The 25,804-nt window shown below is 45.1% G+C and overlaps 1 protein-coding gene across 3 annotated transcripts in view; it reads left to right on the plus strand.

Annotated features, from left to right (window-relative positions):
• The window catches only part of LOC106613712 (fibrillin-2), an 88,904-nt gene that overhangs the window by 14,267 nt on the left and 48,833 nt on the right, over window positions 1-25,804 (plus strand). For all 3 annotated transcript variants that reach the window (XM_014216250.2, XM_045687457.1, XM_014216249.2), the window contains exons 5-8: window positions 3,934-4,029; window positions 4,108-4,203; window positions 18,920-19,117; window positions 24,560-24,685. In XM_014216250.2, the coding sequence (XP_014071725.1) occupies window positions 3,934-4,029; window positions 4,108-4,203; window positions 18,920-19,117; window positions 24,560-24,685 (516 nt within the window). The remainder of the gene's footprint in view (window positions 1-3,933; window positions 4,030-4,107; window positions 4,204-18,919; window positions 19,118-24,559; window positions 24,686-25,804) is intronic.

Here is a 25,804-nt window from a genome sequence, read left to right on the forward strand (position 1 = left end):
CCCTCTAATGTCCGTGAACACTACCTCAGAGTCCCTCAGAAACAGCTGTCAACTAACGGGGTCCATACAGGCTCAGCACAGCTCAAGTCTTGGAAGGTGGTATTATATACCTGTTGATCTATGACACAGACAGAAGAGCCCCAGAAAAAAAGCTTTGGCTTCCATTCTTGGAAATCCTAATCACTGCCACAGTTAATTTATTCTGGATTCCTAGCACAGATTAATCCACAGATTTTAGTTCTGGCATAAATGTTTTTTCAATGGAGATTCTCCATTGAGCATGCTTTTTATTCCAGGACTAGGCTTAATCTGTATCCGGTAAACCAGCCCTATTTGATGTAACTTTACTAATCAGATGAAATTGTGTTTACTGAAGTCCGTAACTGAAAGATGGAAATGCGATTCTGCCAGACTCACCAGACTCCATTATAACATAAGCCAAATTGATTTGAAATGGCGATGAAAAACGTGATGCTGTGTATCGTTTCAGACACGGTTCGTCAAAATCTCAGCTCGTGTATTTCACAGCATGACATCTCCATAGTGAACATGATGTTGACATGTCACTGATCCCAGGAGCTGTGTATAAGAACAGAACAGAACACAGCCATGAAGTCCCTCAGTGTTCCATCCCCACAACCACTAGTTTACCTCCTGTAAAAAAAAAAAATTAAACACACAGATGTGGAGGATGCAGGCCGACCCACAGGGCAGCCACACAGAGGTGCATTGTGGTTCATGTTCTGTGGGACCCCAACCTCCTGCATGTGTGGCATTCTAGGCACCGGTCACAGGAATGTACCATCTCTCCTCATCTGGGGGTGGGGGCTGCTGGTCTAGCCAGTGAGATCATTCCCCCTTCCACCCCCTCCATTTCCTCCAACCCCCGTTACAGAGAAAACACATGAACCCCATCAACCCTAAACGTGCTGTAACACTAAAGTTCTGTAAACTGAGTCTACAGCCATGTCTGATGTTCTTCCAGTCCCCCCCCTCGCCCCTCACTTTGTGACCTATTTAGAATATTTTTTCTGGAACGGATGAGAGACATTTGAAAAATTGACGAATTCTCCCGAGCTGCACTCTGCTCAGATGAAACGTTTGCATGATTACGTCATGCTAAAATTGTGTCCTCGCTAGTTGTTTTCCCCCTTGCAGTGCATCGAGGTTCGGCGCTGCAATCAGTCAAGAGAGTCATTTTTCATGTTTCATTTCCCTGTTGGCCTGAGAGATTAGCCTGAATGCTGTGGGAGTTAAACGATATGGCCCACTGCCCTGGAGCTCTGAGTTGAGCTGAGGTTAAGTCTGGGGAGAAAAGATCGGTCTTCCCCATGCCGTGCAGACCCGTACACAAACCCATAAACCTCTTGTCCAAAGGTATTCACGCTAATCCATCACTAAGTGTCTGCACGAGACGCTAGCCAGGCCTGGAGTCAGACTGGGCGTTAGCTAGGTTTTCTGTGTACAGTCAGTCAGAATGGTACTACTGGGTCATTTACAGTAACTGGAAGTTCTAGAAAAACTGTATAGGCGAAGAAGAGGTCCAGGAAATCCAGTCATGCTGTATCCCCTCGCCACCTCATGAATCACAGCCTGTAAAGAAAGAGAGATGAATTACAGTAATTAAAGATGGCAGCAAGCTAGAGAAAGAGAGATGAATGGCAGTAATTAAAGATGGCAGCAGGATAGAGAAAGAGAGATGAATGGCAGTAATTCAAGATGGCAGCAGGATAGAGAAAGAGAGATGAATGGCAGTAATTAATGATGGCAGCAGGATAGAGAAAGAGAGATGAATGGCAGTAATTAAAGATGGCAGCAGGATAGAGAAAGAGAGATGAATGGCAGTAATTAATGATGGCAGCAGGATAGAGAGAGAGAGATGAATGGCAGTAATTAAAGATGGCAGCAGGATAGAGAAAGAGAGATGAATGACAGTAATTAATGATGGCAGCAGGATAGAGAGAGAGAGGGGGAGAAGGGTGTTCCAAATTCCAATCAACGGCTTGCATGGGCATCATGTACTCTTCAACGCAGGCTGAGTAGAAACATAGGCCTCTGCCAGAATCAATTACTGTGGAAGTAGTCTCATGAAATGTTCTACGTTTTTAGGGAGACTGACTAAGCCCTCTCATTTTATCACTCTGCTATGGGCTGGTCTCTGCTGTAGGCTGGCTGGTCTCTGCTGTAGGCTGGCTGGTCTCTGCTGTAGGCTGGCTGGTCTCTGCTGTAGGCTGGCTGGTCTCTACTGTAGGCTGGCTGGTCTCTGCTGTAAGCTGACTGGTCTCTGCTGTAGGCTGGCTGGTCTCTGCTGTAGGCTGGCTGGTCTCTACTGTAGGCTGACTGGTCTCTACTGTAGGCTGGCTGGTCTCTGCTGCAGGCTGGCTGGTCTCTACTGTAGGCTGGCTGGTCTCTGCTGTAGGCTGGCTGGTCTCTGCTGTAGGCTGGCTGGTCTCTACTGTAGGCTGGCTGGTCTCTGCTGTAGGCTGGCTGGTCTCTGCTGTAGGCTGGCTGTCTCTACTGTAGGCTGGCTGGTCTCTGCTGTAGGCTGTCTGGTCTCTGCTGTAGGCTGGCTGGTCTCTGCTGTAGGCTGGCTGGTCTCTGCTGTAGGCTGACTGGTCTCTGCTGTAGGCTGGCTGGTCTCTGCTGTAGGCTGGCTGGTCTCTGCTGTAGGCTGGCTGGTCTCTGCTGTAGGCTGGCTGGTCTCTACTGTAGGCTGGCTGGTCTCTGCTGTAGGCTGGCTGGTCTCTGCTGTAGGCTGGCTGGTCTCTGCTGTAGGCTGGCTGGTCTCTGCTGTAGGCTGGCTGGTCTCTGCTGTAGGCTGGCTGGTCTCTGCTGTAGGCTGGCTGGTCTCTACTGTAGGCTGGCTGGTCTCTACTGTAGGCTGTAGACTGAGTGTCTCTGTCTGTCTATTTGTCTCAGAAAGGCTCTGTCTGTCTGTCTGTCTGTCTGTCTGTCTGTCTGTCTGTCTGTCTGTCTGTCTGTCTGTCTGTCTGTCTGTCTGTCGAAAGCTTGCTGCTTTGAGTTCTAAGAATGCTGCTCCTCCAGGATTGAAGCTTTCAGTTCTCAGCACATTCCCATCTATAGGACACAGCTGGCTCAACTTCTAGCCTCCACAGTCTGTTTGATTAAACTGTAGCTGGAGTGTGGCCTGGGCCTTGTGTGGCAGTACAGTGCTCAACAATAGACTAACACAATTCGGTCTACACAAATACAGCCCAGACGTTTCTGTTGCAGTCGAGCGCGCTACAAAAATGTAATAGTAAAAAGTGAGTGTTGATATAGTTGAGTTAAACTGAAAGGCTGTCATAGCCCAAGTAGCAGTATGTAAAAGACAGTCAGTACCCAAGTGTCACTACCAGGCATTGGACTAACTGTTAGTCGTTGGCACAGGTCTGATACTAGACCTTGTTACACAAATATGGAGTTGAACTGTAACGGTGTTCCAAGTTAAACCGAGCACCTGGGGGGGGGTGAAGTTCCCTTTGGAGGTCATTGCTTGTGTGTGTGTGTGTGTGTGTGTGTGTGTGTGTGTGTGTGTGTGTGTGTGTGTGTGTGTGTGTGTGTGACCAGCTGGTTGAGTTGAGGTTCTTGGCTAGCAGTGGCAAGTTTTTCCCGGCTGCGTGTGTTGACCCCTGTATGTGTCCCACAGTGCAGAGCTGTAACGTCAGGTGTGTGTGTGTGTATGTGTCCCACAGTGCAGAGCTGTAACGTCAGGTGTATGTGTGTGTGTGTGTCCCACAGTGCAGAGCTGTAACGTCAGGTGTATGTGTGTATGTGTCCCACAGTGCAGAGCTGTAACGTCAGGTGTATGTGTGTGTGTGTGTGTCCCACAGTGCAGAGCTGTAACGTCAGGTGTATGTGTGTGTGTGTGTGTGTGTGTGTCCCACAGTGCAGAGCTGTAACGTCAGGTGTATGTGTGTATGTGTCCCACAGTGCAGAGCTGTAACGTCAGGTGTATGAACGGAGGCAGCTGCCAAGAGGACTCCTGCTCCTGTCAGAAGGGCTACACCGGCAACCACTGTGGACAGCGTGAGTATCTACCTATCGTGTGTTTCTGTCCAGCTGTATCAGAACCCTAACACACCTCTTCCCCTCTCCTCTCTGTAGCTGTGTGTGAGAATGGTTGCCAGAACGGAGGGCGCTGCATTGGGCCCAACAGATGTGCCTGTGTCTACGGCTTCACTGGCCCGCAGTGCGAGAGAGGTAAGTCTTCCCACTTCACCCCTACTGTAAACTCATAGGTCTGCTCATAGATGGTTACATTATTGACACAGGACCCTGGTTCATCCCATAGACCCATAGGTCTGCTCATAGATGGTTACATTATCAACACAGGACCCTGGTTCATCCCATAAACCCATAGGTCTGCTCATAGATGGTTACATTATCGACACAGGACCCTGGTTCATCCCATAAACCCATAGGTCTGCTCATAGATGGTTACATTATCAACACAGGACCCTGGTTCATCCCATAAACCCTGTGTCTGCTCACAGGCTGGATATGTAGAGCTATTCAACGACTCTTGGAGGATAAATTGAAGTTGACAGAGGAATGTTTCTTGATATTTATTGTTCAAAACCAAAGTGTTTGATGTGTGTATAGGGATGGGCAACTCCAGTGTAGATCAGTGTTTCCCAACTCCGGTCCTCCAGTACCCCCAACAGCACACATTTTAGTTGTAGCCCTGTCAAAAACACCTGATTCAACTCAGGTGTGCTTGTCAGGGGCAATAACAAAAATATGGCATGTTGGGGGTACTGGAGGACCGGAGTTGGGAAACACTGCTGTAGGCCTATAACTGAAACACATTGTTTTTTTTAACACTAAAGAAGCCGCCTATCGACCTCCATCGGTTCTTTAAGAGTTGATGAAAACCTCTAACAGAAAGACACATTATCACAACAGTGGCTGGAACTCTGACTGAGAGACGCCACACAATCATGTGGCGACACAGACTACACCCCGCTTTATCACAACACACATACCAGTGCTGTGGAAGATAGTGAGCCAGGAACTTTAGAGGCTTTGATCTCTCTGCATACATGAACTTCATATCAGTCTAGACATAGTGTGACCGTGGTGTGACTGCATACAGTAAGTACATACATACAGACACGGTGGGGGTCTGTCTCCTAGACTTTACCAGGGACTGTAATCTGGTTGTCTAGTTTTGTGGATAGTGGACTCCCTTCTGTGAAGGCTAAAGCTAAGATGAATGGTTAGGAAGAGGCAAGAGGAGGGGCTATGTCACTCTGGGGCTGTATCTCAGTAGGGTCTGGATCAATGCCATTTCAATTCAGTCAATTCTGGAAGCGAGCTGCAATTCCAATTCATGGGTCAAAAGGTCCTCAGAGAAAGGGATCTGCGTTTTTCAATGAATAAATTGGATTTCAGCCCGAAATGTACCGACAGACTTGCCCCATAGTGTTCACAGACCTAGTGTGGCCTCCAGCTAGACCCAACAGCCCAATGACTCGATCCCTTCCCCTCACCTAACCCACCTCTCCCCTGGCCTCCCCTTTCTCCTGGAAAACACAACACCGGGGGCGGGGGGCTCGCAGAAATCTGGCAATAAAAAATACGGTTCTCGCTCCACAATACGGTTCTCCCTCCAGGAGTGGAGCGAGGGAAGGAGGGAGGGATGGAGGTAGAGGCAGGGGGTAAAAGTAAAAATGGATTCCCCAGCTGTGTACACAGAGCCAGGCGCGGCCAAACAAAAACAGTCTTGAGAGAAGGGAGACCACCGGACCCCATCAGCCCTCCAGCAAACCTCCCACCGCCTCAAAGTGTGTGGCGCTAACCTGACCTCCTCACTGTGTCCGTTGAAAATATGACCCGCGTCCGTCTCTCCGTCAGCCCTTGCCGAAGTCTGGGAGAGGCTGTAAAACCATCCCTCTATAGCCTCCTCAATCATCCACATCTACCTAAAGAGAGGAGATGTGCTTTAATTCTCACATAAGCCCAGGGCTTCCTTAACTCAGTGAGAATTGACATGTCATTATTACCAGAGATTTTACTACCCTGTCCTGTGAAGACGTCCAGCTAGATAAATCTTTGACTCTCCAAGGTTGCAATTAGTGGTTTTTGAAGAGGTGTTACGGTAAAACCAAGCCCGGAGGTGCTTTGACAGTACATTACAGTTACAGTAGGTGTGGGTGTTTTCCTGTCGACCTACTGTCTATGAGTCACAGGGAAAGCTGCTGGTCTAATTGGTTTCTCTGTCAGGGTTAGGCGCAGAGGAGTGTGTGTGTGTGTGTGTGTGTGTGTGTGTGTGTGTGTGTGTGTGTGTGTGTGTCACTGACATGCTGGTTGAGCATGAATTACAGTGGAGACGTGACAGCCACTCGGGCCCCTCTCTAATCAGCTGAGTTTCCCACCATCCCCAGCCTCCTCCAGCCTGCAGCTGTCCATTCTGCAGCCTGGAGCACCAAGCCCTCTCATTACGAAGCAGCTGTATGAATGCGGCAATGGGGAGTTGTTCTGCTCACATGTCCAGTGTATCTCGGCCCATTAACCAGGCTCAGGTCCAACAGTGAACAGTATTACTCTTATGGGCCCACACAGTCAGTCCAACCCAACCCAGCCCAAACAAAGTGAGAGAGCTGGGAGAGAGCTGGGAGAGAGCTCAGGACGATGACGAGGGGATGGAAAGGGGGAAGTGTTGCTATTTCTGTCCTCATGTAATCTGGCAAAGGCTCCCCCAGTGGAAGGGAAGGGTGTGTCCTCGGGAGAGAAGAGTGTCATTTTTCTGCTCCATAGAGACCTCATAGAATGGGACATGCTGCCAAAAAGAGAGACCTGTAACTCTGTAATGAGTACAGTACAGTAACTCCATCTTATCGCCATGTTATGCCTTTTATGTTGTTTTAATGACATCGCCATGTTACGCCTTTTATGTTGTTTTAATGACATCGCCATGTTATGCCTTTTATGTTGTTTTAATGACATCGCCATGTTATGTTTTGTGTGTCATTGGAAATGTTAAAAAAACACTCTGGCTTTTTGCATCTGCTTTTCATAGTGGCACTACATTTTGGTACTTCTCCCATAAACAAATCAGAAAAGGACCTCATAAATACATTTGTGAGTGGACCTAAGAGGAACAGTGAAGGGTAGCCTTTGATCTTGTCTGATGGAAAATCAGTTGAGGTCCGAGAAGCGAGAGTCCTCTCAATGTACCAATGGAGTCCAGAAATGTCCTACTAATGTTACGCGATTTAGTACAGTAGTAGATAAGGAAGCTTCTTTAGTAGTATGTCTACTTTTAGCCTGGGTGCCTGACTGTTTCTGCAATCAGTAATGCCACATGCCACAAGCCAGACTGTGACAAGATGACTACAGCAGAAATACACTGGAATTCAGGCTACCGTAAGTCAATTTGTTCTGAATTAGAGTAGAAACTATTGTTAGAATGGACTTGAGATGGGAATAAAATGTATCTGTGCAAAGAAAATGATTGAAATTAGTGAGAACAGACCGTAAAACACACTTTTAATGGGTGAGCAAGAACTGTCCTGTGTCTGTACTGTAGCCCTGTGTGTTCACTTGAGTTTCCACAGTCATGTGTGTTCTGCATAATTAGCCACAGTGGTGGTTTCTGCCTCAAAGAATGCTATCTATTAACTTACCAGTCAGGCAACAAAGCTTTCTGGTGCCAAGATTGTTATCCTGCGTTTGAGCTTATCTCCCTCACTTTCCCCTGTGTCTCCCACAATCTCCCACAGTCTCAAAGCAGGGGTTACACAGAGAAGCATTCTAGCGTATCCTCACGTCTGGGTGAGTGTCCTGAGGAAGGGTTCAGCCTCTTAGAGCCATTAAGCTGAAGGGAAAGTAGATTTAAGGGCTGTTGATAATGCTGTTGACAACAGAAACAGAAACAGCACAGTTTGTGCCAAAATGAGAATAACACACCTAGTGTACATACATTTGAGGAGTGTAGCTAGATACACACATACACACCGATGCACGCGAGCTTACGCGGACACACATGCAGTCAGATGTATGCACAAACATACACACACACGCACATAAAGTTAACGTGTGCGCACACACACACACGCACACACACATGCTTGGGATAGGTGGAAAAGCTCCCGTCTTGGCTGTGAGATAAAGAGATGATGAGGCGTAGACACGGTCCGTCCTGTTTCGGCGAGTTGTAAATCTCTCAGCTGTATGAGTCTAAGGGCCTCCAGGTCAGGAAACTGAAGCAGCCGTGAGTGTCTTACGTTTCCTCCTTCACTCACTGAGGAGCCTGACCTCTTTTCCAGACCGGCATGAATGACTGCCTTCCCATGTAATCACAACATGTTTCATTGAGTTTAATAATATCCCCATTAGGGTTGCAAAAGGTCTGAAACTTTCCATGGGAAGTTAAGCCCTGGAATTTGGGGTCTTTTGCTTAAATTCATAAAAAAAGTTAGCTTATAATAGTGAACCTTTTTTTGTGGGATACAGAAGGCAATTCTAGGTATTTTGGTTAAACTATCCCCAATTCATTGGAATTGCAACCCTCTGCATGCACAGTGCATTCTTCCATCACATGTACAGCTGATTCTCAAGATCTTGCACACTAATGAGATGCTATTGAGCCCACACTACTACACTGTCTGAGCCAAGGACTACATGTTTTCTGGTAAGTTTGGATTACAATACTGGGTGGGGTGAATATATTGTATATGACATACATACATTTTTGTTAACTAGTAAATAGTAGCCTACAGCAAAGTGTGTTTAAGTCATTTCTAACTTGTTGACAATTTCTGCTAGTTAGTTTTTGCTACCATGTGGGGTTTAGCTTGCTTGAGCCTGCTAACTGAGGAGTGTTAATTCACTTGTTTCCATACATTTTTCATTTTAAAACATTTATCTCACAATGGAGTTGTTTAATCTAACCTCTTAACTATTTATTTGTACATGGAATTGTATTTGTTGTTTTTTACTAATTTTTTTCTAATCTTTATAGGAAAATGCCACGGGAACTATCTGATGTGTGGAGACATTTCACTGCAGCTAACGTAGAAGGAAAAGCTGTGTACATTTGCAAATACTGTGCCAAATCATATGTGAAGAATGCAACAAAGATGCAGAATCATCTGGCCAAGTGCATAAAGTTCACTCAGCACTCACAACAAGCAACCTCTGACAAAAGTCTGTATACTTCTATTCGAGGTCAAATCAGACACCTTATCGATAGCAACAGCTCATGGTCCTGGAATCAGAAGTGTTTTTGACTCAATGGAGGAACATAGTCAGAGAAATGTTGATGAATGTCTTGCTCGAGCTGTGTATGCAACTGGTTCACATCTGATGCTCACAGGCAATGTGTATTGGAAGAGATTTCTGAATGTTCTTTGCCCAGCATACACCCCTGCAACCAGACATGTTTTATCTACTCATTTGCTGGATGCAGAGTTCAACAGAGTTCAAGTGAAGGTCAAGCAAATCATAGAGATAGCAGTCTGTATTGCAATCATCTCTGATGGGTGGTTGAATGTTCGTGGGCAAGGAATAATTAACTACATCATCTCCTCCCCTCAACCAGTATTCTACAAGACAGACAATGCTGTGAACATGAAGGCTGCTTGGTCTAAAGTGGAGGAGTCCTACCCTCACATCACACCCATTGGCTGTGCTGCGCATGCATTGAATCTGCTCCTCAAGGACATCATGGCACTGAAAACAATGGATACACTGTACAAGAGAGCCAATGAAATGGTTAGGTATGTGAAGGGTCATCAATCTACCTCACCAAGCAAAGTGAGAAGAATAAGAGCACCACATTGAAGCTGCCCAGCAACACCCGTTGGGGTGGTGTTGTCATCATATTTGACAGTCTCCTGGAGGGGAATGAGTCTCTCCAAGAAATGGCCATGTCACAGTCTGCTGGATGATGAATTTTGGGAGAGAGTGGTAAGCAACCTGAAACCTATAGCAGTAGCCATTGCACGGATTGAGGGAGACAATGCCATCCTGTCTGATGTTCAGACTCTGCTTGCAGATGTAAGAGAAGAAATCTGTACTGCCCTGCCCACTTCACTGTTGCTCCATGCAAAGGAAACTGCAGTTCTGAAATACATCAAAAAGTGTGAAGACTTCTGCCTGAAGCCCATACATGCCGCAGCGTACATGTTGGACCCAAAGTATGCTGGCAAGAGCATCCTGTCTGGTGCAGAGATCAACAAGGCCTATGGTGTCATCACTACCGTGTCTCGCCACCTTGGCCTGGATGAGGGCAAGGTTCTTGGCAGTCTGGCGAAGTACACTTCCAAGCAAGGGCTTTGGGATGGACATGCAATATGGCAATCGTGCCAACATATCTCATCAGCCACCTGGTGGAAGGGACTTTGTGGATCTTAGGCTTTTTCCCTTGTTGCTTCCATCATCCTCCAAATTCCACCAACATCAGCCGCCTCAGAGCGCAACTGGTCTTTGTTTGGGAACACACATCAAAGCACGCAACAGGCTGACCAATACAAGAGTTGAAAAATTGGTGGCAATCCGGGCAAATTTGAGGCTTTTTGAGCCTGACAACGAGCCATCCTCAACAAGGTTGGAAAGTGATAGTAAAGATGAGGCCTCAGTCTGATGTTCAAGAGGTGGACATTGAGGAGGTCCAGGGAGAATGGAAGCCTTTGAGGAGACAACCAAAGCTTTAGTTTCTAGACTATCATTTTACAGATGTATGTTGACATTTTTGGGGGGAGATGCGATGGATCATTGGGGATCATTCAATATTCCCTTTCTTTTGTTGTTCTGTGAAATCATCCCATGTGAAGAGTCAACTAATTTAATTAAAGTTCAATTCGTAACAATTTTATTAAAAAATATATATTGGAAGGATTTAATCATTTGCAATTATGTCTACTTATGATAAGGTAAAAGGTTTATGTTTCTGTCTCCATATGATATGGTAAATATATCCAATGCAAAAAAACATCTACATTTCAATGGTATTAATATATTTCCGTTAATTCCCATATATTCCTGTTAATTCCCCTATATTCCCGTTAATTCCCACGGAAGTTTTCCACCTCTGAATATTCCGTAAAATCTACGTATCGCTTTGGAATTGGCTGATTTTCTCCCGCTTTCCCTTGTTTTCCACTAACCGTTGACATAAGAAGGCATGTCGGCGTTCCTTCCCTCTTCCCTGTGATTGTGCAGCTTGACGTCGGGAGCGTTTCCCAAACAACTTGGCCGGCATTCCAGACTGGATTAGCATCCCTTTTCTCACCTGCCAATTGTCCCATTCCCATCTCCTCTCATCAGAGGCTTTCTCTCAGGCAGGAAAAGGGGAATAGGGAAAGATCACGTTTGACCCAGTTACAGATGCTGATCTGATGGGCTGGACAGATCTTATATAGGTGAGAGTCCATAATGTGACCTCATTAACCCAACTCTGGGATGGGTTACACTTAGCCAGCACATCTTGGCAGATGTACTTTTGCCTTGCTTCTAATGTAACAGATATGCAATGCATTCCTATGAGGAGGCTGTCTTAACTTATTAGGTAGCCTTTGCTGAGTTTTGAAAGCCCAAGAATTTGATTTCTAGTGGTCTGTGCTTTGTCGTTGGGAGCATGTGGAGGAAACTGAAAATACCTGGAAAGGAGACAGATGGTGGTGAAAGGCAGGATACAGGAGAGGAGGGAGGGATCCGGTGAATAGTTTGGATCTATAGAGCAATTTGAACTGTAATTAGACCAAATTGCTTCCGAATGTTGTCGACTTCGGCCCAGTACCTCAGTTCCTTATACCCCATTCCCATTTCTAACTCTTCTGGCCCTGGATTGTTCATATTCCCTGATCATGGTCAACATTCACACACACACACACACTGCTTGGCCTGTCTGTCTGGTTCTGAGTAAGTCGGGTCTTGTGGCGCTGAGACATAGACACCCTGGCAAGGCGATTGTTATTGAGTCCATTAAAAGAGTGAGCGCTCGGAGCCCTCCAGTCTTTTGTTTGGCCTAGCTTGGCGGCCGACCTACGGTGTGTTTTCCTTCAGTCGTATGCACACATAGACAGGGCTCTGCTGAACTTGGCTAGAGCCTCAAGCAGTTGTCTAGCGCTGCTTCTGAAAGGTTTGGCCATGGGAGCGCCCAGACGCCTCCTCACTTTGAGGGTCTCACTGCTGATCAAAGGAATGGCAGCTCAATCGCCGGCTCTCTTCTCTCTTTTTCTTTCTCTTTCTTTAAATGGCTCCCTTCCATGTCATCTCATACCTTCTGCATGAACAACTTCCCTATAGCTCTCCATAAAGGTCCTGTTCATGCTCCTCGCTCACTTCCACAACTTAGTTTTACTGAAATTGTTCCGATGTATGATTAAATCAATACCAAATGAAAGCATGACGGGCATAAAGGATTGGACCATATGAGTCCAACATTAGTGTGAGTATTATGATTTACATTTGTTTTTAATGCAGAGTTGACTGGTAGAAGAGCAGGATGTATGGAGGGTTTAGTTTGTTAGTTAGTGGGGGGTTGTGGATGTGGCCCAGAGTGATTCAGAGTTCCAGATGGACACATCTGGACCAGCGGTTGTTCCTTCCTGGTCCCGACCAGGCCAGATTAATCAAGCCAAAAGGTTGTTCCTCCCTGGTCCCGACCAGGCCAGATTAATCAAACCCAGATGTGTGTGACTGTTATCGCCACAGTGGGTCTCTGCCGCTCGGATGGGGACTCGCATTCCCGGCCTCAAATTGTCCAGGCCAGATTGTCAGGTCATGGGTATGAGTGAGAGGGGACAGTTTAGAGCCTGCTGGTATCTGTCTCAACCCCTCTCTCTCGTTCTCTCTCTCTCTCTCTTTCTCTCTCTCTCTGCTGGGTTTGACCTACTTTCCCTCTGTCAATCTCGCGTTCACTCGTTCTCTGTCTGGCTGTGATTTAATTTTCATTTAACTGCACCAGGAAGTAATAAGAGCAGCGCTACCACAACAAAGCTGCCTCATCTCTCTGTACATCTCCTTTAGAACTCAAGAGGGTCAACTTAAACTACTTCTCCAGGGTTTATGTTACATTCCTCCTGACAGCCCCTCTCAGACCATGTATTTTATTTTAATTCCAACCCTCCATCTACAGTACCTCTAATGAATGCTGTATTAACTTTGGCACCACTACTGTAGCTAATAAGGCCTTTCCATCATTAGGCCTGTTTGAGTTTTATTATGTGCGATTGAATGGACATCATATTGCTCAAATGGTTTCAGCATGAGGTCATTGTGTTTGACTCGTGAAGTGTGGTTAACAAAATGATGTCGCCTGGTCGTTCCTGGTGAGCAGCGCAGCAAGGTGGCCATTGAAGTCCGAGGACATTGTGTTCTCCTCATTACTTTGTTTCCACACAAAGTGACACACTCTATCTTTTTTTAATTCATCTTTTCAGTAGTCTTTTTAGGGGGCAGCTTTAATATTGCAGACAGATTGTGGCTTCTAACAATGTAATTGTCTGCATCATTTCCAATCCCCCATATACAGTACTGTGCAAAAGTTTTAGGCAGGTGTGAAAAAATGCTGTAAAGTAAGAATGCTTTCAAAAATAGACATGTTAATAGATTATATTTATCAATGAACTAAATGCAAAGTGAGTGAACAGAAGAAAAATCTAAATCAAATCCATATTTGGTGTGACCACCCTTTGCCTTCAAAACAGTATAAATTCTTGTAGATACACTTGCACAAAGTCTGGGATTTTGTAGGTGTCACGACACCTACGGAAGGTGGCGCCCCTCCTCGCCCGGGCGGCGCTCGGCGGTCGTCGTCGCCGGCCTACTAGCTGCCATTGATTTATGTTTCACGTTCTGTTAGTTAGGCCTAGGTTAGTTGCGCACCTGTTTTGTGTTAGTTGTTAGTGGGGAGGGGTATTTAGGCTAGTTAGTTAGGTTTGTTGTTTGTGCGGGATTGTTCGTTTGTCAGGGTGTGTTTCATGTGGTTCTGTATATTGTGGAGTTACGCTATTCCTTTTGGGCTGCGTCCCTGGTTACGTTCTTTTAAGGGTGGTGCGTTACTTTTGCACACCTTGCACTCCATACTTTGCATATTTTCCGTGTGGATATTTTTATTAAATTCATTAACGGAATCTTTCTGTCTCCTGCGCCTGACTCTTCGGAATCCACAAGCCACCCATTGTGACAGGAGGCATATAGTCAGCTGTATGATTAAACAATTATACCAAACAGGTGCTAATGATCATCAATTCAATATGTAGGTTGAAACACAATCATTAACTGAAACAGAAACAGCTGTGTAGGAGGAATATAACTGGGTGAGGAACAGCCAAACTCCAGCTAACAAGGTGAGGTTGCTGAAGACAGTTTACTGTCAAAAGTCATACACCATGGCAAGACTGAGCACAGCAACAAGACACAAGTTAGTTATACTGCATCGGCAAGGTCTCTCCCAGGCAGACATTTCATGGCAGACAGGGGTTTCCAGATGTGCTGTCCAAGCTCTTTTGAAGAAGCACAAAGAAACGGGCAACGTTGAGGACCGTAGACACAGTGGTCGGCCAAAGAAACTTACTGCAGCAGATGAAAGACACATCATGCTTACTTCCCTTCGCAATTGGAAGATGTCCAGCAGTGCCATCAGCTCAGAATTGGCAGAAAACAGTGGGACCCTGGTACACCCATCTACTGTCCAGAGAAGTCTGGTCAAAAGTGGCCTTCATGGAAGACTTGTGGCCAAAAGGCCCTACCTCTGACGTGGAAACAAGGCCAAGCAATTAAACTATGCACAAAAACACAGGAACTGGGGTGCAAAAAAATGGCAGCAGGTGCTCTGGACTGATGAGTAAAAATTTGAAATGTTTGACTGTACCAGAAGGCAGTTTGTTCGCCGAAGGGCTGGAGAGCAGTACACGAATGAGTGTCTGCAGGCAACAGTGAAGCATGGTGGAGGTACCTTTCAGGTTTGGGGCTGCATTTCTGCAAATGGAGTTGGGGATTTGGTCAGAATTAATGGTCTCCTCAATGCTGAGAAGTACAGGCAGATACTTATCCATCATGCAATACCATCAGGGAGGCATCTGATTGGCCCCAAATGTATTCTGCAGCATGACAACGACCCCAAACATACAGCAAAAGTCATTAAGAACTATCTTCAGCGTAAAGAAGAACAAGGTGTCCTGGAAGTGATAGTATGGCCCCCACAGAGCCCTGATCTCAACATCATCGTCTGGGATTAAATGAAGAGAGAGAAGCACCTGAAGCTGCCTAAATCCACAGAAGAACTGTGGTTAGTTATCCAAGATGTTTGGGCAAACCTACCTGCCGAGTTCCTTCAAAAACGGTGTGCAAGTGTACCGAGAAGAATTGATGCTGTTTTGAAGGCAAAAGGTGGTCACACCAAATATTAATTAGTTTTTTCTTCTGTTCACTCACTTTGCATTTTGTTAATTGATAAATATAAACTATTAACATGTCTATTTTTGAAAGCATTCTTACTTTACAGCATTTTTTTCTGCCTTAACCTTTTGCCCAGTACTGTATATATATTTTTTTACAGTTGAAGTCGGAAGTTTACATACACTTAGGTTGGAGTCATTAAAACTAGTTTTTCAACCACTCCACAAATTTCTTGTTAACAAACTATAGTTTATCCTTGGGAGCAATTTCCAAATGCCTGAAGGTACCACGTTCATCTGTACAAACAATAGTACGCAAGTATAAACACCATGGGACCACGCGGCCGTCATACCGCTCAGGAAGGAGACGCGTTCTGTCTCCTAGAGATGAATGTACTTTGGTGCGAAAAGTGCAAATCAATCCCAGAACAACAGCAAAGGACCTTGTGAAGATGCTGGAGGAAACAGGTACAAAAGTATCTATATACACAGTAAAACAAGTCCTATGTCGACATAACCTGAAAGGCCGCTCAGCAAGGAAGAAGCCACTGCTCCAAAACCGTCATAAAAAAGCCAGACTATGGTTTGCAACTGCACATGAGGACAAAGATCGTACTTTTTGGAGAAATGTCCTGTGGTCTGATGAAACAAAATAGAACAGTTTGGCCATAATGACCATTGTTATGTTTGGAGGAAAAAGGGGGAGGCTTGCAAGCCAAAGAACACCATCCCAACTGTGAAGCACGGGGTTGGCAGCATCTTGTTGTGGGGGTGCTTTGCTGCAGGAGGGACTGGTGCACCTCACAAAGTAGATGGCATCATGAGGAAGGGAAACTATGTGGATATATTGAAGCAACATCTCAAGACATCAGTCAGGAAGTTAAAGCTTGGTCGCAAATGGGTCTTCCTAATGGACAATGACCCCAAGCATACTTCCAAAGTTGTGGCAAAATGTCTTAAGGATAGCAAAGTCAAGGTATTGGAGTGGCCATCACAAAGCCCTGACATCAATCCTATAGAAAATCTGTGGGCAGAACTGAAAAGGCGCGTGCGAGCAAGGAGGCCTACAAACCTGACTCAGTTACACCAGCTCTGTCAGGGGGAATGGGCCAAAATTCACCCAACTTATTGTGAGAAGCTTGTGGAATGTTACCTAAAACATTTGACCCAAGTTAAACAATTTAAAGGCAATGCTACCAAATACTAATTGAGTGTATGTAAAGTTCTGACCCACTGGGAATGTGATGAAAGAAATAAAAGCTGAAATAAATCATTCTCTCTACTATTATTCTGACATTTCACATTCTTAAAATAAAGTGGTGATCCTAACTGACCTAAGACAGGGATTTTTTACTAGGATTAAATGTCAGGAATTGTGAAAAACTGAGTTTAAGTGTATTTGGCTTAGGTGTATGTGAACTTCCGACTTAAACTGTATATACAGTTTTACGGGCTCGTAACCAACTGCTCTATTTTGTTCGTTTTTTGCATTGTTTGTAACTCATTTTGCACATAATATTGCTGCTACTGTCTCTTATGACCTAAAAGAGCTTCTGGACATCAGAACAGCGATTACTCACCTCGAACTGGACAAATATTTGTATTTTTTTGAGTCTGACGCAAAGGATATACTGCTTTGTCGAGACAAGGCCCAAATATCTGTTATTCTCGTGAAGAAAAGGGATAAAAGGGGCGGGGTGCCGACGAGTTGGTAAACCACCACTACCCTCCGTATTATTGGCAAATGTGCAATCATTGGAAAACAAACTGGACGATCTACGATTAAGACTATCCTATTAACAGGATATTAAAAATTGTAATATCTTATCGTTCACGAGATGTGGCTAAACGACGACGCAGATAATATGGAGCTGGCTGGCTTCTCCGTGCATCGGCAGGACAGAGCAGCTATTTGTCAATAACTGCTGGTGCTAATATTAAAGAAGTCTCGAGATCCTGGACTTCCTGACGAGCCGTCCCCAGGTGGTAAGGGAAGGCAACAACACATCTGTCACGCTGATCCTCAACACTGGGGCCCCTCAGGGGTGTGTGCTTAGTCCCCTCCTGTACTCCCTGTTCACCCATGACTGCTTGGCCAAGCACGTCTCCAACACCATGATTACGTTTGCTAATGACACAACAGTGGTAGGCCTGATCACCGACAACGATGAGACAGCCTATAGGGAGGAGGTCAGAGACCTGGCAGTGTGGTGCCAGGACAACAACCTCTTCCTCTATGTAACATCAATGGGGCTGAAGTGGAGCGGGTCGAGAGTTTCAAGTTCCTTGGTGCCAACATCACCAACAAACTATCATGGTCCAAGGACACCAAGACAGTTGTGAAGAGGGCACGACAACACCTTTCCCCCTCAGGAGACTGAAGAGTTTTGGCATAGGTTCTCAGATCCTCAAAAAGTTCTACAGCTTTACTATCGAGAGCATCCTGACCGGTTGCATCACAGCCTGGTATGGCAACTGCTCGGCCTTTTACCGCAAGGCACTACAGAGGGTAGTGCGTACGGTCCAGTACATCACTGGGGCCAAGCTTCCTGCCATCCAGAACCTATATACTAGGCAGTGTCAGAGGAAGCCCAAAAAATTGTCAAAGACTCTAGTCACCCAAGTCACCGCACAGCAAGCGGTACCGGAGCGCCAAGTCTAGTACCAAAAGGCTCCTTAACAGCTTCTACTCCCAAGCCATAAGACTGTTTTTACACTACTGCTACTTGCTGTTTATTATCTATGCATAGTCATTTTACAAATAACCTTGACTAACGGGTACCCCAGCACATTGACTCGGTACCGGTAACCCATGTATATTGCTCATTATTGTTATGTAATTTTCTTGTGATACTTCTTTATTTGATTGGATTTTTTTTTGATTTTTTGATTTAGTAAATATTTTCTTGACTTTATTTCTTGAACTGCATTGTTTGTTAAGGGCTTGTAAGTAAGCATTTCACAGTAAGGTATTCGGCACATGTGACAAATACAATTTGATTTGATTTGGTTTCTATTCACTATAATGGTGGTATTCTGTTTTCTGCTAACAATGCTAACAGTACCGCGGTCGGCCTTGAGCTTCACTGAGAGAGGGCAGTCGTTCTCCCCTGGTCTGGACCAAGAATATTTGTCATGAGAAGATTGTTATTGATGGGAACCAGTACTAAATGGGTTTCCCCATTATATAGTTATCCCATTACACCAGTGAATAGGGGAACCCACTGTTCAGCACATTTCCAGATAAATGCCTCTAACCAGGAATGTGCAGCAGCATTTAGTCCAATGGGTTAAAGACTTGGGAGGTCTGTCATACAGTGTGCATGACATATTGCAGCATTTAAAGCCTTCTAAATTGTGTTCTTCTGGGGTATATTTATTTTAATAACACTTCAAATTCAATTAAATGTAGCTAGCAGAAGTGTGAAATAGACTTTGCTTTAGATGTATTTTTCCTCACTACCTTTCAGTTATACAGAACATTCAGAGGGGGATTTTAAGGAAGTGGGATAAATAAATGGCTGCCAAAATGGCTAACTCTTGTTCTCTCTCTCCTTCTCCCCCTCCAGACTACCGGACCGGGCCCTGCTTCACGCAGGTCAACAACCAGATGTGCCAGGGCCAGCTGAGTGGCATCGTGTGCACCAAGACATTGTGCTGTGCCACCATCGGACGGGCATGGGGACACCCCTGTGAGATGTGCCCCGCCCAGCCTCACCCCTGTCGCCGAGGCTTCATCCCCAACATCCGCAGCGGCGCGTGCCAGGGTAAGACACATACACACAGACACACACGCATGTTTACACTCACATATAAACACACCTGTATGATCTTCAGTCTAATACACTCTACAAGTGAGTCACACACACACACACCATCCTCATCACGGACACTGTAACCAACTTAATTAACTTAATTAACTAGTAACTTAATCTGTCACCATCAGCAACATCTTCAATAAAATCATGTTTAATGTAAACGTCAACGTAACAGTCACCTTCCTTATCTCTGATACTGTCACCAAACTCCTGCAGCCTGCAACCACCACCCACACAGAGAAACAAAAACACACACACACACACACAGAGCAGAGATACACATCAAAGCCCAAGAGAAAGAGAGGGAGAGTACGAGAGAGAAAGAGTTCTAATTTCACCTCCTCATGAACTGAGTTTCACCTTGCTTCATCAACATTGCAGCAGCCCCAGACCAGTGTCTGTGTAAATACAGGCTGTCCTCTCTCTCTCTCTCTCTCTCTCTCTCTCTCTCTCTCTCTCTCTCTCTCTCTCTCTCTCTCTCTCTCTCTCTCTCTCTCTCTCTGTGTCTGGCCCCTCCCATCCTCCACACTAGGCTCCCTAATGACCAACCAGACTAAGCAGTGAGGCTGGATCAATAGATGACACACATGTAAAGGTTGTGTCCCCTCTTAGGTAAACGCAGCGTCTCACCCCTCAAAAATGTTCAAACGGCCCTCCATGGACTAGAGCCTCTTCCTCTCTGTGGATATTCAAATGAGAGATGTCTAGCCAACACCCTTGTGTTGAGATAATGGGTTGCCTTTAAAAAAAATGTTTTTCACTAAGTCTCAAAGGGAGGCACTTACCTCATTCACATGCATTTGCAGGACTAGGAGCCACCTGGGTGAAACAGGACACTCCCCTTGTATTGGCAAAAAGCAGGTGCACATGGCCTCTAAAGTTCCTGTTGAGTGTTGACACATTCTCAGTAAGGTGTGGTGAAAGCCAAATTGAATACGAAAGCTTTTTGCACTCAGTCTAATGAAAAATAGCTGGAAAGAACTGAACAACTGAAGAAATACGACTCTAAGACAGCAGTAAACCTTCACGCCTCACTCTGCACTTTGGAATTACCAATGTGACTGACTGAGTGCCTTAAATGGGCAATCTGTGACTTCTTTGTCTGCTGTGGCCACAGGACAAAAAGCAAGGAAATTGATGCTCAGACAAAATCAACTACAGATTGTGACTTTGAGACTCACATTTAAAAACCAAAGTGCTTTATTATCCAAAGCTGCATCAATATAATACACTGTCTTACATTCAACTCTAAGTCAACCCATTCATCAAGTCAAATCAAAATATGCTTTGTAAACAACAGGTGTAGACACAGGGTGAAATGCTTACGAGTTGAGGATAAAGATAAAGATAAAAAATAGAAATAGTGACACGAGGAATAAATACACAGTGAATAAGGAATAACAATAACGAGTAAAAAATACATGGCTATATATAGGGAGTACCAGTATCTAGTCGATGTGCAGGAGTACGGGGTAATTGAGATAGCTATGTACATATATGTAGGGTTAAAGCGGTTAAAGTGACTAGGCAACAGGATAGGCAATAGACAGTAGCAGCAGCGTATGTGGTGAGTGTAAATGTGTGTGTGTGGGGAGGGTGGGGTATATGAAAAGTCACATTCTTTCACAGAGCCTCTATCAATCTGCCTCTATATATACAGTACCAATCAAACGTTTGGACACACCTACTCATTCAAGGGTTTTTCTTTATTTTTACTATTTTCTACATTGTAGAATAATAGTGAAGACATCAAAACTATGAAATAACACATATGGAATCATGTAGTAACCAAAAACATGTTAAACAAATCAAATATATTTTAGATTTAGATTCTTCAAAGTAGCCACCCTTTGCCTTGATGACAGTTTTGTACTCTCAACCAGCTTCATGAGGTAGTCACCTGGAATGCATGTCAATTAACAGGTGTTGATTTGTGGATTTTCTTTCCTTCTTAATGTGTTTCAGCCAATCAGTTGTGTTGTGACAAGGTAGGGGTGGTATACAGAAGATAGCCCTATTTTCTAAAAGACCAAGTCCATATTATGGCAAGAATAGCTCAAATAAGCAAAGAGAAACAACAGTCCATCATTACTTTAAGACATGAAGGTCAGTCAATCCGGAAAATGTCTAGAACCTTGAAAGTTTCTTCAAGTATAGTCGCAAAAACCATCAAGTGCTATGATGAAACTGGCTCTCATGAGGACCACCACAGGAAAGGAAGACCCAGAGTTACTATAAGGGCAGAAGGCGAGACCCAAATGCAGACACAGGAGACAGATGGTTGAGCTCCGATATTTATTATAACAAAAGGGGTAGGCAAAATGCAGGTCGGGGACAGGCGAGAGTTCAAAAACCAGGTCAGAGTCCAAACAGTACAGGGGGATTGGCAGGCTCGAGGTCAGAACAGGCAGAGTGGTCAGGCAGGCGGATTCGGCGTCAGGACAGGCAAGGGTCAAAACCAGCAGCACTAGGAAAAAACAGAGACTGGGAAAAATAGGAGCAAGGAAAAATCGCTGGTTGACTTGGCAAAATAAGACGAACTGGCACAGAGAGACAGGAAACACAGGGATAAATACACCGGGGACTAATGGAAACAGGTGACACCTGGAGGTGGGTGGAGACAATCACAAAGACTGGTGAAACAGATCAGGGCGTGACAGTTACCTCTGCTGCAGAGGATAAGTTCATTAGAGTTAACTGCACCTCAGATTGCATCCCAAATAAATGCTTCACAGAGTTCAAGTAACAGACACATCTCAACATCAACTGTTCAAAAGAGACTGCGTGAATCAGGCCTTCATGGTCGAGTTGCTGCAAAGAAACCACTACTAAAGTACACCAATAAGAAGAAGAGACTTGCTTGGGCCAAGAAACACGAGCAATGGACATTAGACGGGTGGAAATCTGTCCAAACTTGAGATTTTTGGTTTCAGCTGCAGTGTCTTTGTGAGATGCAGAGTAGGTGAACGGATGACCTCCGCATTTGTGGTTCCCACCATGAAGCATGGAGGAGGAAGTGTGATGGTGTGGGGGTGCTTTGCTGGTGACTGTCGGTGATTCATTTAGAATTCAAGTCACACTTAACCAGCATGGTGCAACGATACGCCATCCCATCTGGTGGTACTATAATTTGTTTTTCAACAGGACAATGACCCAAAAACACACCTCCAGGCTGTGTAAGGGCTATTTGACCAAGAAGGAGAGTGATGGAGTGCTGCATCAGATGACCTGGCCTCCACAATCACCTGACCTCAACCCAATTCAGATGGTTTGGGATGAGTTGGAAAAGGAAAAGCAGCCAACAAGTGCTCAGCATATGTGGGAACTCCTTCAAGACTGTTGGAAAAGCATTCCTCATGAAGCTGGTTGAGAGAATGCCAAGAGTGTGCAAAGCTCTCATGAAAACAAAGGGTGGCTACTTTGAAGAATCTAAAATATATTTTGATTTGTTTAACACTTTTTTGGCTACTACTTGATTCCATATGTGTTATTTCATCGTTTTGATGTTTTCACTATTATTCTACAATGTAGAAAATAGTAAAAAATAACGAAAACCCTTTAATGAGTACCTGTGTCCAAACCTTTGACTGGTCGCCAAAAAGCCCCTGAGCAAAGTCCTGTTGGAGCCAGTTCAAAGCACACATGCACATGAATCCCAATGTAAGGATAGCATTCCAGGCATCATGGATTTGGATGGTCCTCAACATGTGAGCACATTTCCAGGCTTTGTTAAAAGGGAACAGAGGTAAAATATATTCGCATGATTAGAAACAGGCTGGGTGTGTGTGTGTGAGAGAGAGAGGGCGGTATTAATCTCGGCTGCTTGGCTGCGTACTGGCAAGGCGTGCCAACTTCCCTCTCACAGAGCTGGATGATCAGGTGTGTGTGTCTGGACGTCTGTGTGTTTCTTTGGGAAGATCTCAATTGCATACTCATCACGTCCTCTCTCCTCGTCTCTTTCTCCAAACCCATTGGAGGAAAAGGTCAGAGGGCATCTGACCCCATCCAATGGGTTTTGGGAATTAGATGAGGATGCGAGGAGTATGGAATTGAGATTCTACACTTGACTATGTTTTCATACCATCCAGACAAATACCAGTCTCAGTACACATTCACACGCCCGGACCAGACGAACCCCCTCTAGGCACGCTAACGATCTGAGGGGTCTGAGTCAATGTGTTTCCACTGAAGATGACGAAACACCAACACCTCTGTCTTGCCAGCATGGCCAGACTGTGAGCTAATGAAGTGTAAATGTGTGAACAGGGGAAGAGCAAAGATTATGGATATACTAACAAGATACATGTCTCTCCGTCCTAACAATGGCACAAAGAGGCACAGCAGGCTGTCAAGTTCCCGCCTATCCTTTCTTTGATTGGTGAATACATCTAATTATTTTAATACTTTTGGAAATATTCGATGGGGTTTGTTGACGTCAACCGCCTGTATTCAATGGAGAGATGCTATGCTACTAGCCTCATGCAATGAATATGCATAGCCATCTCCGATATGAAGTGTTTTTTCTCAAAGTGGCGGGAATGTCGTTTGTCCTACTAATATCAGTTCACTCGTAACAACCTAAGCATTACGCAACTTCGATTCAATCAAATAAATAAACCTCACATAGAAAATAAGCCATACATTTTTGTTGTTGACCAAATTCGACAGTCATTGACCTACACACAACAACTCCAAGTCACCTGGTGGAGGGAGACAGATTTTCCTCCGAGTTGGGCCTCTCTCTTTACCTCTTACTCTCCGGGAAGAGGGAGGAAGATGAGGTGATAAACAACTCCTCCCTCTCTTTAACGACTCTAAAGAAGACATGTCATGCTTCCTGGTTACTGTGTTCACTGTCCAATCAGAGCCCCACGCCCACAGCTCCATCCTAGTTACTCATGGCATGATGGGGAAATATACATGAACCCACTCACTCCTCAAACAAGTGCTGCAGTCTGGAGTCATCTTGGTTCCTAGGTGGCGGTGCCAAGATATCCTCTGTTCTTTCCTGCTTCGCCCCTTTCAACAAGTTTTAATACGGGACTGAAAGCTCAGGATTTTTGAATATTTTTGCCATACGTCTTCTCATGATTGATTATTGTACTGTAATGTATGCGCCCAGCCTACTTCACTTTAAAGGCTAAGGTGCTGTAAATCACAGAGTGTAAAATCCAAATTCATTCACACACATTTATAGACTCCATCTGATTCAAGGTTAGTGGGCAGCAAAGCTTTGGGAGATTCTTAGCTCATTAAGAGTAAACAGAGTATTTAAAATGCATCTCTTAAAGCAACGCCTGTTAAGTGCTGCTTATTTGTGCTGATGGTCTACATTCTCTCTCTCTCTCTCTCTCTCTCTCTCCCTCCTTTCACCCTCTTTTTCTCCTGTAGATGTGGATGAGTGTCAGGCCATCCCGGGGCTGTGTGCAGGAGGTAATTGCATCAACACTGTGGGCTCCTATGAGTGTAAATGTCCAGCGGGCCACCGCCAGAGTGACACCAGCCACAAGTGTGAAGGTGAGTCACACACACAGTCCACAGACCCTCTGTGGTGACATCACATTATGCACCTTTTATAACAAATGGGAATGTATAACAATGAGTTAGTGTAATGGAAAACGTGAATTAAAGCAGGCGTAGCTAAGTGAACTCAATGCCTCAGTTAAGAATTTGATTTTGAATTGCGAGTGTAGATCCATTTCTTATTTATTTTTTGCCAGGGTTTCGTTAGCAGTTTTTTTGAGTACTGTGGCTAATGGCTTCTGTGGTTATCAAGTCTCTGGTATGGACATGTACACACACATAAGGAAGGAAGGAAGGAAGGAAGGAAGGAAGGAAGGAAGGAAGGAAGGAAGGAAGGAAGGAAGGAAGGAAGGAAGGAAGGAAGGAAGGAAGGAAGGAAGGAAGGAAGGAAGGGTGCATGTGAAGAGGATTTGAACGGCGCCTGGGTGTCCAGTGACAGCTACAGAGCGAGAGAGAGAGAGCTCAGCCGTTAGACATCAGTAGACCCTGAGGGTTAATGAAGGGTTGGAAACACTACCCGGAGGAGCCTCTAATTAGCTGGTCATGTGATGAGGGAAGGATTCACACACACATACACACTCTCTCTCTCTCTCTCTCTCTCTCTCAGACACAGAGACATGCATGCTTTCATGCACTCTCACACACACACACACACACACACACACAGACACTGGTGTCCTATCACAGTCCCACTGAAATTGGATTGTGCTGCGGCAGCCCTTTGGTGCTAGAGGCCTGTTGGTTGGACGAGCAGGAGAGGTGTCCTGTGCCCTGTAGTCTTTGAAGCCTGGTGGGATGAGAGGCAGCGTATGGGGGTGGAAGTCCTCGGAGGTGAACTAATTACAGGACAATTGGAGACAGTAGTGGATCAGCCCCAGACCTGAGGCTCCATCGCTGGGCTTCGTTTGGGCCAAGGTGGGGGCTGGATGGTGGATGCTTTTAGGTAACATTGTTTTAGAGCTTAATTGGGGCAGAGTCAGTTTTTAGTCTCAAAACGTCAAGTATTTAATTAAAGGGTGGAGAATACAAAGTTTAACCATCCACAACTATAAATACCCAGATACCTCAAATAGCACAGCTCTGAGATTGAGACATTCAAGCCCCATTTTGTTC

This window comes from Salmo salar, chromosome ssa10, assembly GCF_905237065.1.
Source record: "Salmo salar chromosome ssa10, Ssal_v3.1, whole genome shotgun sequence".
NCBI lineage: Eukaryota > Metazoa > Chordata > Actinopteri > Salmoniformes > Salmonidae > Salmo > Salmo salar.